Raw genomic sequence first — 25,023 nt, 5'->3', positions numbered from 1 at the left:
AATAGCTTTTATGTGCTAGTGGACCAAAGTGTCCCGTTAGAAAAGCTAGCAAGGTCACATTAATCAAGTGCGAGTTGGACCATCGTGTCTTTCGCATCCACGACAGCCTAAGGTACTTACGATAGTAGTGGGACATAATGCTCCCCTTCTCTTCGTTCGCTAAGGCTTACGAGAAATCTAAGTAGATAAAATTAGGATGATATACAATGTGGATTAATCAATATTCATTCGTTAAGGCAATACAAAAATCAATAATCACGAATACATTTCAACATCGGAAAACATCAGGTTTTCCGGGGAATTCAATACTACTCGCTCGAAACTTTATAACTATAATACAAAATATCCTTCATATATATATATATATATATATATATATATATATATATATATATGTGTGTGTGTGTGTTTAAAATCATTCATGCATCAACTTATGGATCTTCACACTTTGATAAACAAAAGTCTTTTAAAAAAATATCGGATTTTATGGGTTTTACAAAGTACACAAATCATTTTAACACAACATTGCTTATGAACTCACCAACATTTCATATATTGACGTTTTTCCAAAATAACTTATATTCTCAGGTAACAGGTTAGCGGAAGAGTAATATGAAGTAATGTTAGATGTTATGTTGTTAAAAGCACTCAAACTATTTAGGTTATGAATGTGTAATATTAAAACAATGTATTTGATGTGAACAATTCTAGTTGTAATATATTGATGCATGGTGACGTTTATGTTATGATTCATGTATATTCATTGTGATGATATTCGATTAAAGTCACGCGAGCCCTTTGACGTTTCCGTCGTCTGGTTCGGGGGTGTGACAATTTTGGATTGATTTTCTCTATAATATTCATGGTATTTTGGTGCTTGGAACTCTTGGATGAAACATTGATCAATCTATTTCATGATCTTTCTTTTAACGGTAGAATCATTTCCTTTTCCCCCAAATTCGTCTTAGAGTTTATGTGGTATTGCAAATCCAAAATTTATACTTCATATATGTTGTTTATATAAGATTATTGATGTAGTTCATTTCCTTAATCCATCTCCAAGCTCCAACCAACAAATGGTTGTGAGAATTGTAAGATTGGAGTTATTTTGATGATTTTTCTTAAGTAACAATGGTGAAATCCGAGTTTATGCTTAAATTGGGTGATTATTGTGAAATTGTTGATGTAGTTTAACTCATTGACCCATCTACAAAATTTGACTAACAAATAGTTATGGGATTTATGAGTTTGAACGTGACTTGATGGGTGTCTAAAACCCTAGATTTTCAAATATGAATTTGAAGCTTCAAGCAATGATATGAGCTTGAGTTTATGGTTAGAAGTTAGATAGTACATCTTCCTTCAATCAGTGATCCAATTGTCAATCTTTTGGCTAATGATGCTATTTCATGATGTTTGAATCAAATTCTAGTTCCATTGGTGGTAATTTGGTTATTCTCATTTCTAGGATTCATTGATTCAAACTATTGATTCCAAGCAATGATATGAGCTTCAGTTTGTGATTATATTGTTTATGTCATTTCAAATCCATGATCCATTTGCTAATTCATAACTATGGTTTTCATGATATTGTTTTGGATTTGGTTTTATTAATTTAAAAATCAAAATTTTTAGTCTTAATTTTTGGGACGTTACAGTAACACGACTCATCATAGATAGAATCGTATCCAACAGGGTTTAATTTCTCCTTTCAGAAACACCTTTCAATTGCGGCATATTTAGGGAAGCTAACTGTGAAACTATTTCACAATTTCTAAGCTGTCTGTAGAACTCAATACTAATGTATTCCCCTCCTTATCGGATTAAAAAACATTTATCTTCATTCCGAATTGAATATTTACTTCGTTGTGATCCTCCTTGAACTTTTCAAATGTATATGATTTATGTCTAATCAAATAAACATAATTATATCTACTTAAATCATTAGTACTTACCATCCTATGTGGATAAATCAAATATAATTTTAAAACACAAATTAAAAGTTATAAATATAATTGAAAAGCTCCTTTATTTTCATGAAGTAGTTTTTTTAATAATCAAAGTTTTAGCGGATAAATATTAAGAGAATTTGACTGATTAAACAACAAAAATTTTAATTTATAGTTATTATTTTTAGAGTAAATTATATGAATAGTCCTTATGGTTTAGGATGACTTGCGTGCTTAGTCTCTAACTTATTTTTTTAACTCGGAAGGTCCCTATTGTTTGTTTTTGTTATGCGATTGGTCACTGTCTTACTTAAAAATAGTATTTTGCCCTTGCTTTTTTTTTTTTTTAATTTATTTAAAAAAAAACACCTCAATCTCACTCCTCACCTTACCTTACTTAACTCTCTATTTAAATAATATTATTTTTAGATAAGATAGAGACCAAACATGTAACAAAAACAACAATAATAATAATCCGATTTAAAAAAAAAGTATCAAGTACGCAAATTACTCCAAACCATAAAGTCCATTCGTGTGATTTACTCTTATTTTATAGATTCCAAGTTTTGTGTTACTCAAAAACTTTTTATACCTAATTACAATGATTCTTTTTAAATAAACTAAAGTTTCAATTATTAAATTTTATATAAAACAAATCTACAATACTTTAATTATATAATTCAAATTAGAATGATATTTATTTATAAAACTCGATCAGTATTAAAAAAAAAATCCTAACCAGAGATTTTATTTTATTTTTGTATAGCATTTCCTTTAACCATGTTTGAAGGTGAGGCACATTATATCCTAGGCTAGTCTACATTCAAAAAGCCCAGTAAATGAAAGCCCATTAAGCCCAAATCAAAAACCCTATATCCTAGGCTAGTCTACATTCAAAAAGCCCAGTAAATGAAAGCCCATTAAACCCAAATCAAAAACCCTAGATACCTACCAAACATCTCATATATCGCGCCACAGTTTTACAGCCTCTTCTAAACACCCACTCGATTTCGTCTGCAATTTTGGTATCGATCGAGAGAGGGAAAGATGCCTGCGGGACATGGATTACGTTCAAGAACAAGGGATTTGTTCGCAAGAGGATTCAGGAAGAAGGGTACCATTCATCTTTCCACTTACCTCAGAACTTATCACGTCGGAGATTATGTCGATGTCAAGGTGAACGGCGCCATTCATAAAGGTATGCCCCACAAGTTCTACCATGGCCGCACCGGTCAAGTCTGGAACGTCACCAAGCGCGCCATCGGCGTCGAAATGAACAAACAGGTCAAATCTCCCTTCCTTCCCACTTCTCTCTTTATGCGTATCTCAAGAATTTGATACTTTAGTTGCTATTTAAGATCTATCTCGCATTTGGGTTCGAGAGATCATTGGATGTAATTTTAGGGTTTCTGATTATCCCCCTTTTGTTCGATTTGTGTGTTTAATACGTATCGATCAAACAGGTTGGTAACAGAATCATCAAGAAGAGGATTCATGTTCGAATTGAACATGTGATGCCTTCGAGGTGCAATGAGGAACTGAAGCAGAGGATTAAGAAGAATGATCAGCTGAAGGCGGAAGCGAAGGCGAAGGGGGTTGTGATCAGTACCAAAAGGCAACCACTTGGACCGAAACCAGGGTTTATGGTTGAAGGGACGACTCTAGAGACTGTAACTCCGATTCCATATGATGTTGTCAATGATCTCAAGGGTGGATATTAAGTCGAGAGCTTGTTTCAAATCTTGTGTCAGTTTTGTTTTATGACATTGATATGTTTTATGTTTAATTTAGACTCGTTTTGTGTTTTTGTTGATTTATCAAGGATTTGGTTGAAACTTTTGAAACTATTTTCATGAAACAGATGTTAGTGTTCGTATGGATTTGTGTTTTCAACTTTGTGATTTGATTATTGCTTTGAAATCATTGAAAGTTGTGGATGTTGGATGTTTTCTCCAACATTATAATCTGACTATTCAATATTCATGTTGAAATTTTCTAAAACATTTAACAAAATAGAGAAAAATTCAGCTCTTGTAGATTTTTTTTTAGAGTTGATAAGATTTTAATGATTATTACATCGAAATACAACCATTCGTTAGTTGATCTTTTGAATTGACATATTTGACTATAATTTGTTGAAGTTCGACACCATCTTCGTACTTATTGATCATCCAATCCAAGTTGTCTTATTTGCATAGGTCGTTTGACATCAAGGGTTCCATTTATTTCATAAACAAGTTTCCTTTTAACGGGGAAATTCTTATAAAAATCTAACATATTTTCATCAAAGTTTTAAAAAAACTACTGTATTATTTATTTGTATGTTAAAATCTTTATATTTTTTAAAACGTAATTGAGCTCGGTAAATTATACCTAGATAGTAGACCTGACAGTGGAGCGGTTTTTGACACTGATCCGATCAAAACCTGTAAGAAGTATATGGGTTTGCAGCGTAGTTGTTGATTCGTTTACTCGTTAACGATCCATACCCGCTAACTCTTTTATTAAATGGATCGGGTATGGATCATCACCGATCCGTTCCATTTATAACTCGCACCATATAAATTTTAGAATTATATGTTTATATTTTATACTTCTTAACATTTAATTTTAATTCCAATCAAAATTTCAAAGGGCAAAGGCCAAAGAAAAAAAAATGTTTTTACATAGGAATCGATAAGTCGGTTTGTAAACCTATAGACTTCTATCAAAAATCATAATGTCATTCAATTTATATTCATCAAGAAATCGACATATCCATTTCTAATTCAATAAATCACTTTTTAACATGAAAAAAGTTGGCAATTGCTATTCGCTATCACTACAACCGACAATCATAAATCAATCCAAAGTTGTTGCAATAGTGATTTTTAATTCCGATTGAAATTCCTCGAGTATGTAACGTCCTTTTCTAGATCAATTTTTTTATTTAACAAAATGTTATTTTAAGTATTAAGATATAGTATACCTTTTTTTGTTTATGAAATTTTATTTCAGGAATTAATTAAAATGTGTTTGATTATTTAAAAAACCTTTAGGTTACGGGGCAGTTTTGGATATTCATTGATTCGGTGGATAAGGGTATGAGTCTGATCATTTAAAACCCTGCGGGTTACGGAGCGGGTTTGGATCGGATTTTGAAATTTTTTAAAAGGGTTTGGATCAAGGCCGATTCGCTCCAAACCCACTCCATTGTCAGGTCTACTAGATAGACAAAATGCTAGGCAATCGATTCTCGACGTTTTGATTTTTACAATTTATTAGATTAAAAAAATTCAAAAAAATATGAGGGTTTAAAAGCATTAAAGAAATAATATAATGGTTTTTTAATTCTTTCATGAAAATAGATTAGGTTTTTCTAAGATTAAAAAACTTTAAATAAGAATTTCAGAAAATATAAAGTTTTAATACACTAAAAAATAATATAGTGGTTTCTTTAAGCATTTATGAAAATATGGTTGGATTTTCTTGAAGTTTTCCCTTTTATTAGTTTTAGCTAGCTATTGTAATTCTCATGATCATGCAATAACTATGTTGTTTTAGTAATTCTAGCATCATTCCAAAGTTGTTTCAATAACCACATGTGTCTCACATTAAAACCATCTTGGTATTATTTCATTCTTTTACTATACGATCTTATTTTTTTATTTTAATAAAATGCTTCAAATCTCATAGTTATATGATGTCTATGTTAATATAGTCATTATTATAGTATTTCAAACCCATTCCAACAGTTAAACATACATATAAACTTAGTAATCACTTTTGTCATTTTAGACTTATCTTATTTTTGACCAATTAGTCATTTTCTTTCTTAACTGTGTTTAACTCCATGTTATGTTATAGAAGGTGTTTAGCCATAAACTTAAAAAATGAGTTGTTAATTTATTATTGGATCTACACCGGTATAAGTTAAAATGAATGTTTGAATAGATTATTTTTTAAAAACAATTTATAACAGTATGAAACCAAAGATAAGTCATTTTTCTAAAATTACTAACCTCTAACTTATCAAAACTCCTTATAGCATATAGTTGTCCAACACCTCTAAAAGTCTTTTCTTTCCTTTTTTTTTTCAAGTTAATCCAAATATTTTTTTTAAAAACTTTGTTTTGACACTACTATAAGTTAAAAAACTAAAAAACTTAGTAAAACACCCTCATAGTCTATACATGCACCAATAGTGTTTTAAACATGTATAAATGTTCATAGGTTCTTTTAAATCAATTTTTGTTTCGAGAGTTTATTGATACTTTTCTCATTAATACCAATAATTAGATTTCAAAATATCGCTTAATTTTATTATTTATGCAACATTTGATAATTTGATCCGTTAAAAATTTCAAAAACATAAAATATTGTAAAACTCATTACTTTTCATCTACTTTGCTTCTAATGTATTCCCAAGCCTTTATAAATATCATTCTAAGTCTATAGTATATTCACTTGCACTTTTATGTGCTAAATATATAAGTTTTTAGTTTTATCATTGTCCGGTTATTTTTAGGATTAAACAAAATACATTTTTATTCTTGAACCCAACTTTGTTATTTCTTTCATTCTTGTATCATTGTAAGATAAGGAATCATACTAATTAGGTTTTAATCATTTTCCACTTTTATTTTCATGTCTAAAATGATCATTTTACCAATTTCAAGTCTTTTTCCTCAAGCTTTAAGTATTTACTTCTATTTACATTTTTTCGTACTTATTGACCATTTCCAAATTCACTTGCATTCTATCAAATATTCTTACTTTACATATTTTAAGAATAACATCCTACATTGGTTTTACCCATTTCTAATCAATATTTGCATTTAACTTGTTCCAATAAGCAATTTTTCATCATTCTTTTTAAGTTTTAACGTACAAGTTGAAGTATTCTTTACCAAAATTATATTTTCAAACTTTAAGTACACTTGTAATTGACCAACTTCCTTTATCTTTTGAATAATATGTATTAATAAGCATATTAACCTCATCATCTTCATCTTACATTTCAAATTTTAATTTCAATTTCAATTTCAAAATACATCTGGATATGACTTTTTTGTGCAGATTTTGAAAAAGAATAACCAATTGAAACAAAAAATCGTATGTCCCTAGAACTATAAATAATGATCTTCTATATGTTAATGATAAATAAGATGTAAAAACGTTATTATAGTTATGAAAATATTATTATGGTAATATATATAAAAAAATTCAGTCATGTTGGTTATGAACTCTTTACATAATCATAATATGCTTAAAACACTTCAAAGTTCAAACTATATTACTTGATTCTTACACTTGAATAATAAAAAGTAAATTCAAACATTATCTTTTACAGTTCTATTATAGTTGAACAAAGTAATAAAATGTGTGGAAAAAAACTATCGTTTCAATTTTTGTTCATATACATTACAAATGACTTGTTCAAAGTTCAATATGTTTTCCATTCACTAGAAATGGAAATATTTAAGATCTATTTGGTCTTAAAGAGGTCTTAAAGCAAAAAAGCATTTGAAGATTTTATATCCACGTGTCATGAGACATAACAAGCATCTGCCATTTGTTTGATGAAGCTTACAAATCACATTGAAACTAAAGGGGAAGTGAGTAAGCACAAAGAAAAGAACATGTAATTATTGCAATCCTAAATGTTTGACAAAACTAATTATGTTTTTTATTTATTTATGTGTACTATAACATCTTATTTTTATTTATTCTATTACAATATTATATTTTGAAAAATCTACCTTATTAATTATAATAACACGCTATTTTTACATAGAAATTCGATTTTGACATCATGTTATTTTTTGTGTCAATTTTGACACTGTGTTTTCCAATTCGTTACAATTCTGACCACTTGACCGGTTAACCAGGTTACATGCTGACGTGGCATGATGACGTGTCAGTTTTGATGACGTGGAATACTGACATGATATGCTGACGTGTCAAAATTGATTTTTTTTCCACAAAAAACACTAAGTTTTCACTTTTTTTCGATTTTGACACTATGTTTAATTTTTTATTTCAATTTTGACACTATGTTTTTTTTGTTTCAATCGAACATCATTTATCAAATTTTGTTCAATTTTGTCTATTTTCCATTTGAAAACCGTATAAATATATTTTTTTTTATTACATTTTAAACCGTATAAACATATTTTTTTCGTTTAAAAACCATATTTTTATTTAAATACAAGGTGTTTTTTTTTTTTACATTCAAAGCATTAGTTATATCATGAGAATCAAACTAACCATAAACTTCTAATAAGATGTAAAAATTTGATGGGTTGCAAACTTGATATCCAAATTTTGATCAACTACACGCCTATAAACCTTCAAACACATTTTAAAGTTGCATATTAATGTAAAATACAATTTTTATATAGCTAATACATATTTATACATAAAAATATGGTTTGAGTGTAAAAAAAAATGTATTTATACAAAACTATGGTTTTTAAATGAAAAAAAAAAACATATTTATACGGTTTAAATGTATTAAAAAAATATTTATACGGTTTCAAATAAAAAATTGTCAACATTGAACAAAATTGGAAAAAATGATGTTCGATTTGGAACAAAAAAACACAGTGTCAAAGTTGAAAGAAAAAAATTAAACGTAGTGTCAAAATAAAAAAAAAAATGAAAACTTAGTGTTTTTTGTGAGAAAAAAAATTCAATTTTGACACGTCAACATATCATGTCAGCATGCCACGTCATCAAAACTGACACGTCATCATGCCATGTCAGCATGCAACCTGGTTAACCGGTCAAGTGGTCAGAATTGTAACAAATTGGAAAACACAGTGTCAAAATTGACACAAAAAAAAACACAGTGTCAAAATCGAATTTCTGTGTAAAAAGAGTGTTTTTTGTGTCATTTACCCTTTTCTTATTAGAACATTATATTCTATAAAATCTACCACGTTACACATTGTTATAACTTGATAGAAGTTGCTAAAATAAATTTATTATTGAGATTAAATATAAAGTTTTCCAACTATCATTTACTTTAATAAAATATTTATTAGATTTTAATTCTTAAATTCACAATAATCATTTAAAAAACACACAATAAAGAGGCATAGAATAAAGTAGAGGCTTACAAACTGTATAAAGAGAGGAAACAAAACAACCCTTTATAAACTAATGCATACATAACATACCTTCCTTAAGCCTAACCATCAAACCTCAAAATGAAGACATCAAAATCAAGCAAATTCCCAACACTTTTGCTTATACTCCTACTCTTTTCAGGTATGATTTCTATTTTCTCATTCAATTATAGTAATTCCAACATAAATCACTTCTTTATTTCTTCATTTTATTAAAAAGAATATATATATTTATTTTGAGATGAATAGCTTGTGCAACCACAACTATGGTGTTTGGTGTTGCTCATGGTATCAGAATCCCGGAGCACGTGTGCAAAAAGACGATTAACATGAGGAAATGTGAGGTGAGAGGATGCGAAGATACGTGTAGCAAAAAAGAGCCATTTGGTGTTGGAAAATGTAGTGGTAATATGTGTATATGTTCGTATTATTGTGAGTTGCCCCCAATGTGATTATGATTATGATTCTTGACGTATGTAAGCCTCCTCATTCTAGAAATAAGGTCTTTGATCTATGTTGAGAGCCCAAAATCTTCTTCTTGGTTGTTTTATTTATTTATTTATTTTTAAATATTTAATCTTTTAAAACAGTAGATATATGCATCTTCACATACATCAAATCAACTTAAACACAAAGATGGAAAAAATTATGGTGAGTACCAACTCTTATCACAAAGTCAAGTTTCTATCCGGTTCTGTAGAATTCGATTTTACAAACAAAAAAATCGTGAGTCCAATTCTTTTTATTTTAATTTGTATATGAATCTAATTATTTTTTTCTTTTTATTTGGTCTTTCTAGGACCAAAAGCCTAGTTTTAGTTCAGATTGGTGTTCTCATCCGACTGCTTTTTTGATAAAAGTCTAAAACTAAAAAAAATGTAACCGATTAAAAGTCACCAACAATGTTTGCATATCCATCCTCTACTAAAATAATTATAACATTATTTCAATTATGAATTATATAGCTTTCTTGATCATATTTAATACAATAGTTATTTATAAACTAATTATGAAACCCATTACTACATGAGTTTATTCAAAAAATTAAAAAATATAAGAAGATCGAAAATTTTAGAAAGTTTGAATTTAGAAGGAAAAAGAGAAAAATATTTAACTATAAGACTGAAGTGCTTATTTTTTTAATAAAAATTAAACAAATAATTTAAATAAATAAACAATTAAAATAATAAGATTAAATTTAGAAATTTATAAATTATAAGGAAAGTTACATTAATGAATTTGATATGCATTAAATATTATATTTATTACCTTTAAATATTATATCGAATTTATAAAAATGAAAAAAAAACCCACAAAATTTTGTTATGCATTTATTATTACATTTAAATATCATATGAAATTTAATAAAATGGGAAAAAATAACACAAAATGACATATATGGATATAACTTAATCTAAAATTACCACAAAATGACATGTGACGTTATGCATGAGAAATAATAAGTGATAGAAAAAGATTTTATTTATATTATATTTATTACCTTTAAATACTATATAGAATTTAATAAAATGGAAAAAAACACAAAATTTTGATATGCATTTATTATTACATTTATTACATTCAAATATTGTATGAAATTAAATAAAATCGAAAAAAAACAAAAAATGACATATGGATATAATATAATCTAAAATTACCATAAAATGAGATGCGGAGTATGAGAGAATGACAAGTGACAAAAACGGTTTTATTAATATTGATTTTAAATATTATATGAAATTTAATAAAATGAAAAAAAAACACAAAATGACACACACACACACACATACACACACACACACACACACACATATATATATATATATATATATATATAAGCTTTAATCTAAAGGTACTACAAAAAGATATGTGGCATGATGCATAAGAGAAGGACAAGTGGCAAAAAATGGTTTTATTTATATAATATTTTTTACTTAAAATATTATATAGAATTTAATAAAATGGAAAAAAAAACATAAAATGACATATATAGATATAATTTAATCTAAAATTACCACAAAATTACATTTGGCATGACGTATGAGAGAATGACAATTGGCAGAAACGGTTTTATGTATATTATATTTATTACATTTAAATATTATATGAAATTTAATAAAATGAAAAAAAAAACACAAAATTTTGATATGCATTTATTATTATATTTATTACATTTAAGTATTATATGTAATTTAATAAAATGAAAAAAAAAACATAAAATGACATATATGGATATAATTTAATCTAAAATTACCACAAAATAACATTTGACATGATGCTCGAGAGAATGACAAGTGGCAGAAATGGTTTTATTTATATTATATTTATTATCTTTAAATATTATATTGAATTTAATAAAATGGAAAAAAAACCACAAAGTTTTGATATGCATTTGTTATTATATTTATTACATTTATTAAATTTAAATATTATATTGAATTTAATAAAATGGAAAAAAGCACGAAATGACATATTTAGATATAATTTAATCTAAGATTACCACAAATGACATATGAAATGATGTGAGAGAATGACAAATGGTTTTATTTATATTATATTTATTACCTTTATATGTTATATACAATTTAATAAAATGGAAAAATAAAAAAAAAACAGATTTTGATATGCCTTTATTATTACATTTAAATATTATATGAAATTTAATGGAATTGAAAAAAAAAACACAAAATGACATATATGGATATAATTTAATATAAAATTACCACAAATGACATGTAACATGATACATGAAAGAATGACAAGTGGTAGTAACGGTTTTATTTATATTATATTTGTTACCTTTAAATATTTTATAGAATTTAATAAAACGGAAAAAAAAACTACAAAATTTTGCTATGCATTATTTATTACATTTAAATATTATATGGAATTTAATAAAATAGAAAAAAAAACACAAATTACATATATTGATATAATTTAATCTAAAATTACCACAAAATGACATGTGACATGATGCATGAGAGAATGACAAGTGGCAGAAATAGTTTGATTTATATTATATTTATTATCTTTAAATATTATATAGAAATTAATAAAATGAAAAAAAAAACCACAAAATTCTGATAAGCATTTATTATTACATTTATTAAATTAAAATATTATATAGAATTTAATAAAATGAAAAAAAACACAAAATGACATAGATATAATTTAATCTAAAGATACCATAAAGTTACATGTGGCTTGATGAATGAGAGAATGACAATGTAACACCAGCCAAATTAGGGTCAAAATTAAACTTTTATAAAACCATAATTGGGATATACCAAGTGGTAGATATCGTAACAAGGTTTTCATATGATATAAAGAATACTAAAATCCGAGTTATAACGAATAAGTTATGATCAATCAAAGATCCGCGACAATACCGGTAAAACACCGTTAAGCATAAAACGAGAAATTTCAATAAGATACTTTTCAACCTTAGGTGTCTAAATGAAAGTCATATATATCCCAAAACCGTGAACATACATAAAAAGAACGTCCAAATCTGACTTTGTATGAGGAAGTTATGATTTTTCGAAGTTTCGGATATAGCGGTAGACAGCTAAAAACTCGAAATAGAGATCGAGTGATTTTTAACCGACACAACCTAAACGAGAATCGAAGGTCTCAACGATGGTATTACAACGGTAAAAAGTCTGACGAAAACGGACATCGGATGAAGAAGTTATGGATTTTTAACGGACTTTTCCTGTCCAGGTCTGTTAAAAATAATATAAAAAAAATAAAGTCAAAATTAGCCAATGGATTCTAAACGAGAGTTGTAGAGCCTTTTCACACCTACGCGTGCATATAAAAAACGTCGAACTCGGATCTCGTACGCGAAAGTTACGGATTTTACAAGTTCGGGACACAAAACCCGAGGCTGACTCAGCCTCACGACGTGAGGGAACCATGCTCACGATGTAGCACTTGGTTCCTGGTACGTATTCCTTGTAATTAATATTTCTTAAATTATGCATTTTCGCCTTGGACTCGGCGAGTTGAAGGACCAACTCGCCGAGTAGAAGCGGGATGAGACGCGGGGTCTAAGCTTTGGACTCGGCGAGTAGGCCCTGTTGGGGCAAAAACCCTAACCCGGGTGTTTGCACCCTATTTAAACACTCTAACTCAGCCTCCCTTGTCCCTAACACTTCCAAAGAGTTGCAGAGCGAAACCCTAGCTCCCATATTGTTCTCGAGAGTGATTTTGGCTTTGTGAAGAAGGTTTGGAGCTTAGAAGAAGAAGGAAGAGGTTGAAGTGTGCAAGGAGGGGAGGTAGATCCGGAATCTACACTATGAGAAGCTTCCATTCAGGTAGAAAAGTTCTTACCTTGATCACTAGTTCATTAGATCCCCTTTTTGTCCCAAATTAGTGGTTTTCAAGCCCTAAAACCTCAAGCTCCATGTGTTATGCTCTATGTTCTGAAAGGACTTCAGATTAGGACCTTATGGACATCTTGGAAGTGTAAAGTTTCTGTGGTTTGGGTTATTGAGATCCCTATTAAGTGTATGACCTCTTAAAGAGCTTGGGTTTGCCTTTTTGAGCTTATGGGGCCATGCATGCACGTAAAGTTTGCAACTTTACGTGATAAGCATGCCCTAGGAGCATAGATCTATGGTTTAGAAGCGTTGCATGTCTCAGATTTGGTCTGTATGGGAAGTGGGTCGAAGGGACTCAGCGAGTCCCAAAGTGGAACTCGGCGAGTTCTATGAAGATGGTCTTAGACTCGGCGAGTTGGATGAACAACTCGGCGAGTCCTATGAAGATTGCCTAGAACTCGACGAGTTGTTCTTCAAACTCGGCGAGTCATATGAACTGTTACTGAGTAAGAGGGGTTTAGGTGTTGAAGGTCCAACCCTTCGCATCTGTACGCGGAATTAGCAATTTAGCGTGTAGCAATAGTCCCAGGAACCCAAATCCTCATAAAGGATGCTTTGGTGAGGATTTGGAAGCGAGTAAGAGATCTGCTCGTGGGGACTCAGCGAGTTGTTCTTGGACTCGGCGAGTCGGATCGCAAATCGGTTCAATCGTCCCATGTAGTGAGTTAAGGGTGACTCAGTGAGTGGGAAGAGGGACTTGGCGAGTAGGACCGGGTTAGTAGGAGAAGGACTCGGCGAGTCTGTGCCATGACTCAGCGAGTCTAGTCAACTGGAAGTTGACTTTGACCAAGGAGTTGACCTTGGACCAGGGGTGGGTCAGTCATTTGACCTAAGGGTATTTATGAGTGGCTAATCTTTGTTTATAGATTTATAGCCGGAGGATTACTGGTGCAACAGCCAGACGTCTAGCAGTCAGACTTTCGGTAGCTACTTGTCGAGGTGAGTTCCCTTATAGTAGGAACGGGTCTAAGGCACCAAGGTCGGCCCGTATAGACGATATGTTAGTATCGGAGTGTGGGCAGAGCCCGTATCTCATAGTTGAGTTTGATTATGTTATATGTCAGTATGATAGAATTGCTTATACTCGTTGTCTGTGTGATACTTGTATGTTTCAGTTAGTAGTTGAGTGTGGACGAGGCTCGTATCTCTCAGATAGCGGAGTGTGGGCGAGGCCCGTATCTCCCAGGTAGCGGAGTGTGGGCGAGGCCTGTATCTCCATGAGTGTGGGCGAGGCCCGTATCTCCTAGCTGTTCATTTTATGATTGTAGGGTATGAGGTATTGAAGGGGGGGGGGGAGGGGGGTCACTAAGCTTCGTGCTTACAGTTTATAGTTTTGGTTTCAGGTACCTCTTCAGCGAAGGGGTAGGAGCTGGCATGGTAGCGGCACATCATACACACCTCTTGTTTTCCGCACTAAGAGATTATTCTGGGATTTGTACTCTGACACTATAGTTGATTCCATGTTTTGGTTTTCAGACACGTAATATGTTTTAAGAAATGATATGATCGAATGTTGTTTATTTTCAAATGTTTTGCAAAGTGTTTAATTAAAAATGAAATTTTTGGACTTGAAAAATTGGGTCGTTACACACGACGTGAGCTCATGACTGATGGGTTCCAGAGTGTCAGACACGTCAACTCGTCGAAGAGGATAATGCTGACTAAACCTCACGACGTGAGACCTCAAATCAGCCCCTATAAATAGAAGCTTAAGGGTGCCGAGTTTGGTGCTCATCTCTTTCCATCTAAGTGTCATTACTCTGCGTGATTACCTCGATAAGCCTTCCCAAAGCCCCGGTTTTTCATACTCGAGTCCCGAAGGAAGTTCTACACTCCCGAGATCCCCGAGAATCCCGAGATTTCAACTCTCTCTAGTCGAAGTTCTGCTCGATTCTTCTCTCGACTACTTCAAAACAACCACTTCAATCAAGTGAGTTCATACCCCTACAACCACACTTTAAATGCTTTTTGAATGCTTTTGAAACACTTTTAGGGGGGGGGGGGATATAAATAAACAAACGGTTAAAATCGTGTGAAACACCAATCTTTTGCTATACTTTTCGTACTGTTATTTTAACTATCATATGAAGTTGTTATCATGAAAAACACCTCACAACACAACTTTACGCTCTTAGGATACAATATGTTTTATAAATAGAAATATGTTTTATTTATACGTTTGCATACTACAACATATCAAGGGTAACCATTTCAACTATAACATGATGCTTTTACAAGAAAGCTCAAATCATCATTTCGCCTTTGTAACACGGTAGAAAAGGGAATCATTTCATACAAACGATTTTTCATCATATTACTCGTGAACTTGTTGTTAGCAATCATGTGATGTCATATGGCTTTGTTTGTACCAAACGAAAGTCCCCACCTATAACCAGAGTCTCTTGGAGGGAGAGCGTGACAAGTGTGTATAGATCTATACGGGGCTGACGACTCCGCACCCTGACTGTTAGCTACAGTCCCCGGGGTGACAAATGTCAACATAGGTACTGCGTCTAGTATGGTTATGAGGAACTCACAACACGCAGAAACAATGACTCATGCACGTAGTAATACTTAACTCAATCATGCTCGGGGGGGGGGGGGGGGGGTAATAACTATATTATAGGGTATTATCAGCATGCTCAGAATTCAGGATAAACACTGCCACAACTAGTTTTATTTTAATAATAAAACTATACATTCCCGGTTTAAGTATGACATATTTACTTACATTCATGGTCTTGGTTCATATAAGACTACACCACACTTTTAGGAAAATATGAGATTTTCCTGGTGCAAATACATTCATTTTGTACAATAACGATTTACAACATCATTCTTTTGAGCATGTCAGATTTGCTTACAAGTTACGGTCTTGGTCATTTGAGACTGCATTTCACTTTTAGGAAAAGATAGGATTTTTCCTGGTTCAAACATTCACTTTATACAACAATGATTCACAACCCACTTTATTAAGAAAATATCGGATTTTCTGGAAAACGAACGTGAACTTTCAAATGACATACATTTTCTCAAAACACTACTTATGAACTCACCAACTTAAATGTTGACACTTTTTCTTTGAAATAACTTGTATTCTCAGGAAATTGCTAAACCAGGTTAGCAACAGCTTTTGAAGACTTACGCTCAGGCGTTAGTTTAATCTTTTGTACATCATATTGTAATTGACTTTTGCAAACATGTAATACTACAATCATGTAACTTTTCAATTATGTATATGATGGTGGTGTGTATTTTCTTTACTATTCATTTGTTATGATATTGTACATGACGTCCTCCGCCCCCGAACGTTTCCGCCGTTCAGGTTTGGGGGTGTGACAGACAAATAGCAGAAACAGTTTTATTTATATTATATTTATTACCTTTAAATATTATCAAGAAATTTAATAAAATGAAAAAAAAAACCCACAAAATTTTGATATTCATCTATTATTATATTTATTACATTAAAATATTATATGAAATTTAATAAAATTGGGAAAAAAAACACAAAATGACATATATATGTATATTATGTGGTATGATGTATGAGATAATGACAAGTGGCAGAAAAGGTTTTATTTATATATTATATTTATTACCTTTAAATATTATATAGAATAATATAATTTAATAAAAAAATACAAAATTTTGATATGCATTTATTATTACATTTATTACATTTAAATATTATATGAAATTTAATAAAAAAAAAGAATAAAATGACATAGATGTATATAATTTAATCTAAAATTACCAAAAAATGGCATGTGACATAATACATGAGAGAATAGCAAGTAGCAGAAATGGTTTTATTTATATTATATTTATTATCTTTAAATATTATAGATAATTTAATAAAATGGAAACAAAAACAATAAAATTTTGATATGCATTTATTATTATATTTAAATATTATATAGAATTTAATAAAATAAAAAAAAAAAGCATAAAATGAGATATATAGATATGATTTAATCTAAAATTATCAAAAAATGACATGTGGTATGATAAATGAGAGAATTACAAATGGCAGAAACGTGTTTTATTTATATTATATTTATTACCTTTAAATATTATACAAAATTTAATAAAATGAAGAAAAAAAACCACAAAAGTTTGATATGCATTTATTATTGTGTTTTTTCATTTAAATATTATATGAAATTTAATAAAATAGAAAAAAAAAAATGACATATATGGATATAATTTAATCTAAAATTATCACAAAATGACATGTAACATGATGTATGAGAGAATGACAAGTGAAAGAAATGATTTTATTTATTAGAGTAAAAATAAAGAGTAAAGTAAAGAAGCCAATAACTTACCAAATTAGAACATGGAGGAGTAAATCATAATTTTGTTGCAATGTCAAATTACAAGATACTAATGTTTTCATGTTAAATTGCATACATATGAAGCCCTATATAATTCGATTACATTCATGGGATTATGGATAGTAGCAACACCTTGCTTTGAGAAATCTATGGTGCCAAAAACCATCAATCTTTAACACTTGTTCGTAGTATTTTCACATCATGAACAGGCCTAAAACAAAACAAAACATTAAAAAATAATAATAATAATAACAAGACAAGAATTTATCAAAATCAATCATACATTTTCCAAATAAATAGAATAAGAAAGCAATATACCTATCAGTATTATCAGTCAGAACACTACCAAGTCTCTTCACAATCTCCATTCCTCTACATACTCTTCCAAATATCGTGTGTTTTCCTGAAATTATGATAAGTATAAATATTAAAATGGAGCAAATTGATCAAAATAGTCCCTTTTTGAAAAAATATAATTACCATCAAGTGATTGAGCTGGTGCTAAGGTGATGAAGAACTGACTCCCATTTGTATTTGGACCAGCATTAGCCATGGATATGATACCAGCTCCAGTATGCTTCAGCTTTGGAGTGATCTCATCTTCAAACTTTGAGCTTCAACAATGGAAACAAACTCATGTCAAAAAAAAAAGTCAAATTTCTCAAACATAAGCGCAACTTGCCAGTAGATTGTTGAAAAATCAATTTGAATTCGAGTTTTGATATCTACTTTTTTGTGTTCAGACTTCAAACGACAGATTTGATTGGGATTACGGATTCCAGAAGTATGGATTAACTTCAACAATCTCGAATCTAACAAGTTCGTAAGATTGAAGCATAAAAATCGTAAAAGGAAAGCTTAATTGGAGATGAGAAAACGTACCCATAAATGGATTCTCCACCCCTTCCTGTGCCGGTGGGATCACCTCCTTGAATTATGAAATCCTGTTACAAAAATATAAACAATTATCCAGAATTAGCACTTACTTCCATGGATTATTATCATTACTCGACAAACGAAAACACAAAAGTGTTGAAAGTTGGGGATTTTTGGAGTTACAGACCTTGATGATTCTGTGGAATTTAACGTTGTTGTAGTAACCCCTTCGAGATAGTTCAATGAAGTTTTTGCAGGTTTTGGGGGAGTGCTTATCGTACATCTGATCAATTTGACATCAATTAGTTTGTTCAAAGTTCTTTTGTAACAGTGAGAAAAGCTCGAGAGTAGTCGAATATTTTACCTCGACGGTGAAAGAACCCATTGATGTTTCCAGGGTTACCTCCGGTGGACCTCCGTCGGCATTCGGCATGGTTGATTGCAATGGTGTCGGTGCTGGAGGAGAGGTTACTCCGGTGATGGTTCGTCAGTGACCAGGGTTAGGGTTTAAGACCTTAAGTTACCGTCGATTGGATTACAATATATCGGGTCGTGAAAGGCATGTGGGTTTTATCCGACCCAAATGTTGTAAAAACCTTTTTTCATTTTTTTTTTTTAATATCGGGTCGTGAAAATAGTTGGTTAGGTTTCGTAGGATAATATAAGTACTTTTCTCTCTCTCTCTCTCTCTCTCTCTCTATATATATATATATATATAGAGTGTTAGGTTCAAATGTTTTCACTATCTATTGTGTGTCTGTATGATTGATTATGGACCAATCATTTTAGTTATTTTAAGAAAGTAATTAATGCATATTAAATGCTGAAGATGTAATTAATACCTATTATATCTTCAAGATGTAATATGCATTAATTACTTTCTTAAAATAACTAAAATGATTGGTCCAGAATCAGTCATACATGCACACAATAGATACTAAAAACAAAATAACCTAACCTTATATATATATATATATATATATATATATATATATATATTATTTTCAGTTTTCAATTTTACCCTTTTAAGGCATACATTCATTATTAAATTTGGTTTTTCCTAAAAGGGTAACTTTATTAAAAAAAAAAAAAAAAACTGTTAATATAAGGGTTGTTAAGTTAAAAAAAAATTGTTAATATGGGGCTGTTATATGGCCTTTATTATAAACTAATATGATATAATTTGATAGATATTTGAAAGTAGAATGTCCTAATAAGAAAAAGACAAAAAGGAATATAGAAAATAAACAAAGTACACAACATTTCATAAACAGTTTACAAAGGGGAATGTTAATCCAAAGTGGATCAGTTTCTAAATAACATGTGGGTGTGAACTTGGCCATCATTAACACTTACAAAAATGCCAAATAATAAGTTGCAACAAAAAGACCAAAATGGCCATATTAATGGTACTATACAAAAATACCCCCACCCCCTCTACAAAAATACAATCACCTCTACTCTATTAGTCCAATGTCATTGGTTCTGCCGGGGTCGAACCAGGTGCAATAGTTTCAGGTACAAAAGTTACATCATCCATTTGTGTTTCTGCAATGCCTTGTGCTTCAAGTGTGACATCATCCATTGTTGGTAGTTGCACATTTTCTTGGGTAACATCATCCCTTGTACCCATTAGCTCCTCAATTTCTTGGGAAATGTATCCAGACTCCCTCAAATCAACAACTGCTTGTGAATATGCACATAGAACTTTAGTTTTTTTTTTCTTGGTCTTTTTGAAGTACCTTCAATCTTCACACTTGGCCTTCCTATCTTCTTTTTTGGTTTGGGCTCAGGCTCCTTTGTAGGATTCTTACATGACTTTTTATTATGTCTAAACTCTTGACAATTGTTACACTTAACAGTTCTTTTCCTAGATCCACCGTCTCCTTTCTCACTGGCATGCTTCTTCCTGTTCACAGTAGGCCTCCCAGGCATCTGCCTAGACATAGGTGGCAAAGGTTTTTCATAAGGAGTTGTTGGCCATAGGTTGCTACCATTCATAGGTTGTAAAAAAGTAGCATAACTATCCTTGAATCTTTCACTTGAAAACCAAGGACTGATGAAATCCTCTGGATTTTGCTGATTGTAAAACATTGCAGCTATTGCATGAACACAAGGAATCCCTGATAATTCCCATAGTCTACATGAGCAGTACCAAGACTGCAAATCTACACAGTATGACTCATAGGTTGACCTTGCCTCAAATATCCCTCCACCACTTGGTATGACAGACCATGACCTATAAATACATTAAATGCACTTATTAGAAGTTGTAATAGGCCAACACATGTTTCCAAATACAAGCAATGTACTAACCTGTAGTGTTCACCAAATGTTTCTAATTTCTTAATGATTGCAGGGCAAATAGGAGGCTCCCACGTTTGTTGTAGGTTATACATAAAAGAAACTCTCTCCATGACACTTAAACGTATCATCTCCAACATTGTTAGCAATGGCCTCTTTCTAGCATCAACAATCATCGCATTGAAGCTTTCACTAACACCATTCTCAAAAGTCTCACATGCTCTATCTGTTAAAAAATAAACACACCTATTTTCATATTTATGTTTTTCAGATTTCAAATAAACATACCTGTTTTTCAGATTTTCAGATTGTTGTTTTCAGATTTCAGATTTTCAGATTGCTATTTTCAGATTTCAGATTGTTGTTTTCAGATTTATATTTTCAGATTTTTAGATTGCTATTTTCAGATTTATATTTTCAGATTTTTAGATTGCTATTTTCATATTTATATTTTCAGATTTTTGTTTTTCAAATTTCTGATTTTCAGATTTCTGTTTTTCAGATTTCCTATTTTTCAGATTTCTGATTTTCAGATTTCTAATTTTCAGATTTTTGTTTTCAGAATTCTGTTTTCAGCTTTACTTAAATTACAACAACCTTATCCGCTTTGATTTACAAATTCATCCACTTTGGTTGCATTGGAATTGCTCATTCCTTTGTTCAATCTAGCACATCAACAAGGGCAAAAACGTCCAAACCACAAATGTTAAGTGCAAACACCAAATGTTAAGTGCTATATTAAAGTATAAAGACAAATTTAAGTAAAAAGGAAAATGTAATACTTACCTTGACAAAAGTAAGCACGGCTCCATGAGCTCGGGTTATGGGACATTAAGTATTCATATGCACCCACATTTATAGCCTTCAATCTCTCCATCACATATATGAATTCAGGTTCGACAGTGCAACCAACAGCAGCCCAAAATAGATCTTTGTACTCTTCTCCTTTATATGACTTCTTAAAGTTTGCATATATATATGGCGAGCACATTGTCTATGCTCCGCATTTGGCAAGACCTCCTTTACTGCTTCAAGTGGCCCCTAAAAGAATAGCAATGTTATTTGACACCTTTTTTTATGAAAAAATGGACAAGAAAAACTTTGAAATTTATGACATAAGGGACAAGAATAACAATATACCTTATGCTGGTCTGATATAACTGTAAGACCGCCACCTTCTTGTACTCCAACATCCTCACGAAGAAGCTCCAAGAACCATTTCCAGTTTTGCTTGTTTTCAATGTCTACCACAGCCCAACATATAGGATATACTTGGTTATTGGCATCCCTTCCTATAGTTGTTAGGAGTTGACCCTTTACTTGTGTAGCACCTGGTTCCTGGTACGTAAATCTTATTTGAGTATTCTCCTTCTTTTTGCCTTGGACTCGGCGAGTCATAGGCCCGACTCGCCGAGTAAGGACGAGACCCGGGACATGTTTAAGTTGGCGACTCGGCGAGTCACCGCTGTTGGATGAAACCCTAAGTTCTAGGGGTTTGCACCCTATTTAAGCAACATATCTGCCCCAGGCCAGCCCCCATTCACCCCCCAGAGCTCCCAACCCTCGTTCTAAGTTTGTTCATTGAGAGTTTGAGGCAATTGTTGTGTGTTCTTGAAGGTTTTGAGGCAAAAGGGGAAGTAGGTCAAGAGGAAGGGAAGGAATCCAAGCATCTTTGTACTCCTTCAGCAGTTCCTTTGAGGTATAATCCGTTTTCCCCTTGTTTCTATGCTTATTACTTCATTTAAGTCATTCTTGAGCCAATCCCCAAGTTTGTATGTGCAAATTATTTCGTAATAGGCTGATTGGCCCTTAGATCTAGGCATGGTTGAGCTCTAGGAGCTCAGATCTGTTGCCTTTATGGACCCCCATTGCATGAAGACCCTAGATCTACCCTCTTGGGTACATTTTGAACCTTAAAACCCTTAAGGGTGAATATCTACACGTAAAGTTGGAAACTTTACGTGTGATTCGTTTTCTAGGAGTCCAGATCTGTGAATGGCATGGACTGGAATCGAGCAAATATGTGTATTTAGTAGGTGCATGGCAACGACTCGGCGAGTCGTTCATGTGACTCGGCGAGTTTGCTCGCGAGTCTCCGAGTTTGTCCCCTTTTTGTAGTGTCGAGTGTGCAGTGAGTCACGGGGTGTGACTCAGTTAGTTGGAAGCTGAACTCATCTATGGAGGAACTCGGCGAGTCGATGCCCTGACTCGGCGAGTTCAAGGCAATCTCCTTAGATCAAGAACAGACTCGGCGAGCTGTTCATACAACTCGGCAAGTCGCTGCATAAGTGTTCATCGGATGAAGATGAACTCGACGAGTTGTTCATACAACTCGGCGAGTAGGATGAAGGACTTGAATATCAGTTTAGAAGAAGAACTCGTCGAGTCATAGCCTAACTCGACGAGTAGAAACGGGACTCAGGACAATCGTCTAGGTAGGGACTCGGCGAGTTGGAGAGCTAACTCGGCGAGTCGGGTCAACTGAAAGTTGACTCTGACTTTGACTTAGGGCATGATCAGGGGTAAAATGGTCATTTTACCCAAAGGACAGTTAGCAGTGTTTGATTGAGTATGTTGTGGGAATTGCAGCCGGAGGATTTCCGAAGCAGCAGCAGACAATCAGTTCCCGATCAGATCAGCAGCTACTTTGAGGTGAGTTACCTTCCAGTAGTGGTGGGTCTACGGCCACAATGCCGGCCCACCAGTAGGAGTCGTATGTTAGATGATTGTCTTTGTGATATCATCTAGGTTGCTACTACGTGATATGTTATATGCTAGCATGATATGTTATATGTGATAGTAGTAGAGTTCGGTTGTTAGGACCGAAGGGTAGTCAGACACCCCAGAAATGTCTGACAGTACATGATGATATGTTTGCATGTTGGCCTGTTATGTTATGCGATAGAGGTAGTAGGAGGGGACCAGTCCCCGAGGATCGGTTGTTAGGACCGATGGGCAGTCAGCACCCCAGAATGGCTTGACATGGGTAGTCAGCACCCCAGAATGGCTTGACACGGGTAGGATAGCACCCCAGAATGGCCGCATGGGTAGGTCGGCACCCCAGAATGGCCGTACCGGGTAGTCAGGCACCCCAGAATAGCCTGATAGTATGTATGTTATGTGTTTGTATGGTATGTGGTACGATGGGGGAACTCACTAAGCTTTGTGCTTACAGTTTACAGTTTTGGTTTCAGGCACCTCTTCTTCAAAGAGGAAGGAGCTGGCGCGGTAGCGGCACATCATCCACACACACTGGTTTCCACATTTACGAGATTCTCTGGGATTGTACTCTGATATTTTGATGGGTTGTATGATTTGACTTTTAAACATGGTCTACGTTGTGTTATGGTTTGATCCAACAATGTTTTTAACTGTTGATGTTTTCTAAAGTAATGTTTTTAAAATGAAATTTTTGGACGTGAAAATTGGGTCGTTACAAGTTGGTATCAGAGCCCTGGTTTGAGGGATTTAGACTCACCTTCGGGGGTGTCTGAACTTAAATCGAGGGATTAAAAGATTTCTAAAACGAAAATGTTTTCTGAAATTGAGAAAAGAGTTTAAGAAAGAACGAAGTGTGTGATGTGTGCGACCGGCCGAGCTCAAGTAAGTATTCCCCAAAGTACCCATACAAGTTTATGTTATGTTTATCAGCTTTTGTAGAACATCATGCTAGAATAGGACTAAGGATCTAGGAGTGATGCCTTATGTGCCTGTTTTATATGTTCCGGTTGAATGAAAATTGCATGCTAGTTATTGAGTAGACAGCGGTAGGATAGCCTGACTAGGTTATGCCTAATAGTATGAGCTTAGCACTTTATGCTAGTGCAGTTCCTGTAAGCAGATAGAGTCGATTGAGATTGTTACCCTTGTCTGAATGCTGCTTTCTTCGTGCTATGTGGGACTCCGAATAATGGGAATTAGCTACTAGGGGAATACGTCACGTCACATGTGATCAGGGTTGAATAATCTTAGAGTACCAGATTTGATCCTACTGCGCAGCTCTTGTTTGAGTCCAACCGTGGTAGGGACGAGTCGGGTACTCGAAGGATTATCTGAG

At 32.5% G+C, this 25,023-nt stretch overlaps 3 protein-coding genes and 1 long non-coding RNA gene across 4 annotated transcripts; 2 read left to right on the top strand and 2 right to left on the bottom strand.

Moving 5' to 3' along the window:
* Window positions 1–2,911: 2,911 nt before the first annotated feature.
* Window positions 2,912–3,825, top strand: LOC145086834 (large ribosomal subunit protein eL21z/eL21y-like). Its single transcript, XM_079024671.1, has 2 exons — window positions 2,912–3,233; window positions 3,413–3,825. Exons 1-2 carry the CDS (start codon window positions 2,997–2,999, stop codon window positions 3,668–3,670), a joined length of 495 nt encoding a protein of 164 aa, XP_078880797.1. The 5' UTR covers window positions 2,912–2,996; the 3' UTR covers window positions 3,671–3,825.
* A 5,268-nt stretch (window positions 3,826–9,093) lies between these two features.
* On the top strand, window positions 9,094–9,575 carry LOC145090461 (uncharacterized). Its single transcript, XR_013701587.1, has 2 exons — window positions 9,094–9,203; window positions 9,311–9,575. It is a non-coding gene; the product is annotated as an uncharacterized LOC145090461 (long non-coding RNA).
* An 8,198-nt stretch (window positions 9,576–17,773) lies between these two features.
* LOC145086833 (Cyclophilin-like peptidyl-prolyl cis-trans isomerase family protein) lies at window positions 17,774–19,185 on the bottom strand. The gene is made up of 6 exons (XM_079024670.1): window positions 19,027–19,185; window positions 18,850–18,945; window positions 18,669–18,730; window positions 18,267–18,400; window positions 18,105–18,189; window positions 17,774–17,997 (listed from the first exon to the last, which is right to left on the bottom strand). Exons 1-6 carry the CDS (start codon window positions 19,093–19,095, stop codon window positions 17,952–17,954), a joined length of 492 nt encoding a protein of 163 aa, XP_078880796.1. The 5' UTR covers window positions 19,096–19,185; the 3' UTR covers window positions 17,774–17,951.
* A 942-nt stretch (window positions 19,186–20,127) lies between these two features.
* On the bottom strand, window positions 20,128–21,957 carry LOC145089597 (uncharacterized). The gene is made up of 4 exons (XM_079028017.1): window positions 21,753–21,957; window positions 20,979–21,192; window positions 20,405–20,901; window positions 20,128–20,345 (listed from the first exon to the last, which is right to left on the bottom strand). Exons 1-4 carry the CDS (start codon window positions 21,955–21,957, stop codon window positions 20,128–20,130), a joined length of 1,134 nt encoding a protein of 377 aa, XP_078884143.1.
* Window positions 21,958–25,023: the final 3,066 nt, after the last annotated feature.

This window comes from Lactuca serriola, chromosome 2 (genome assembly GCF_051521515.1).
Source record: "Lactuca serriola cultivar US96UC23 chromosome 2, Lser_US96UC23_V15, whole genome shotgun sequence".
Classification (NCBI taxonomy): Eukaryota; Viridiplantae; Streptophyta; class Magnoliopsida; order Asterales; family Asteraceae; genus Lactuca; species Lactuca serriola.
Note: the sequence above shows the minus strand (reverse complement) of the source record. Positions and strands in the feature narration are given on the sequence as shown.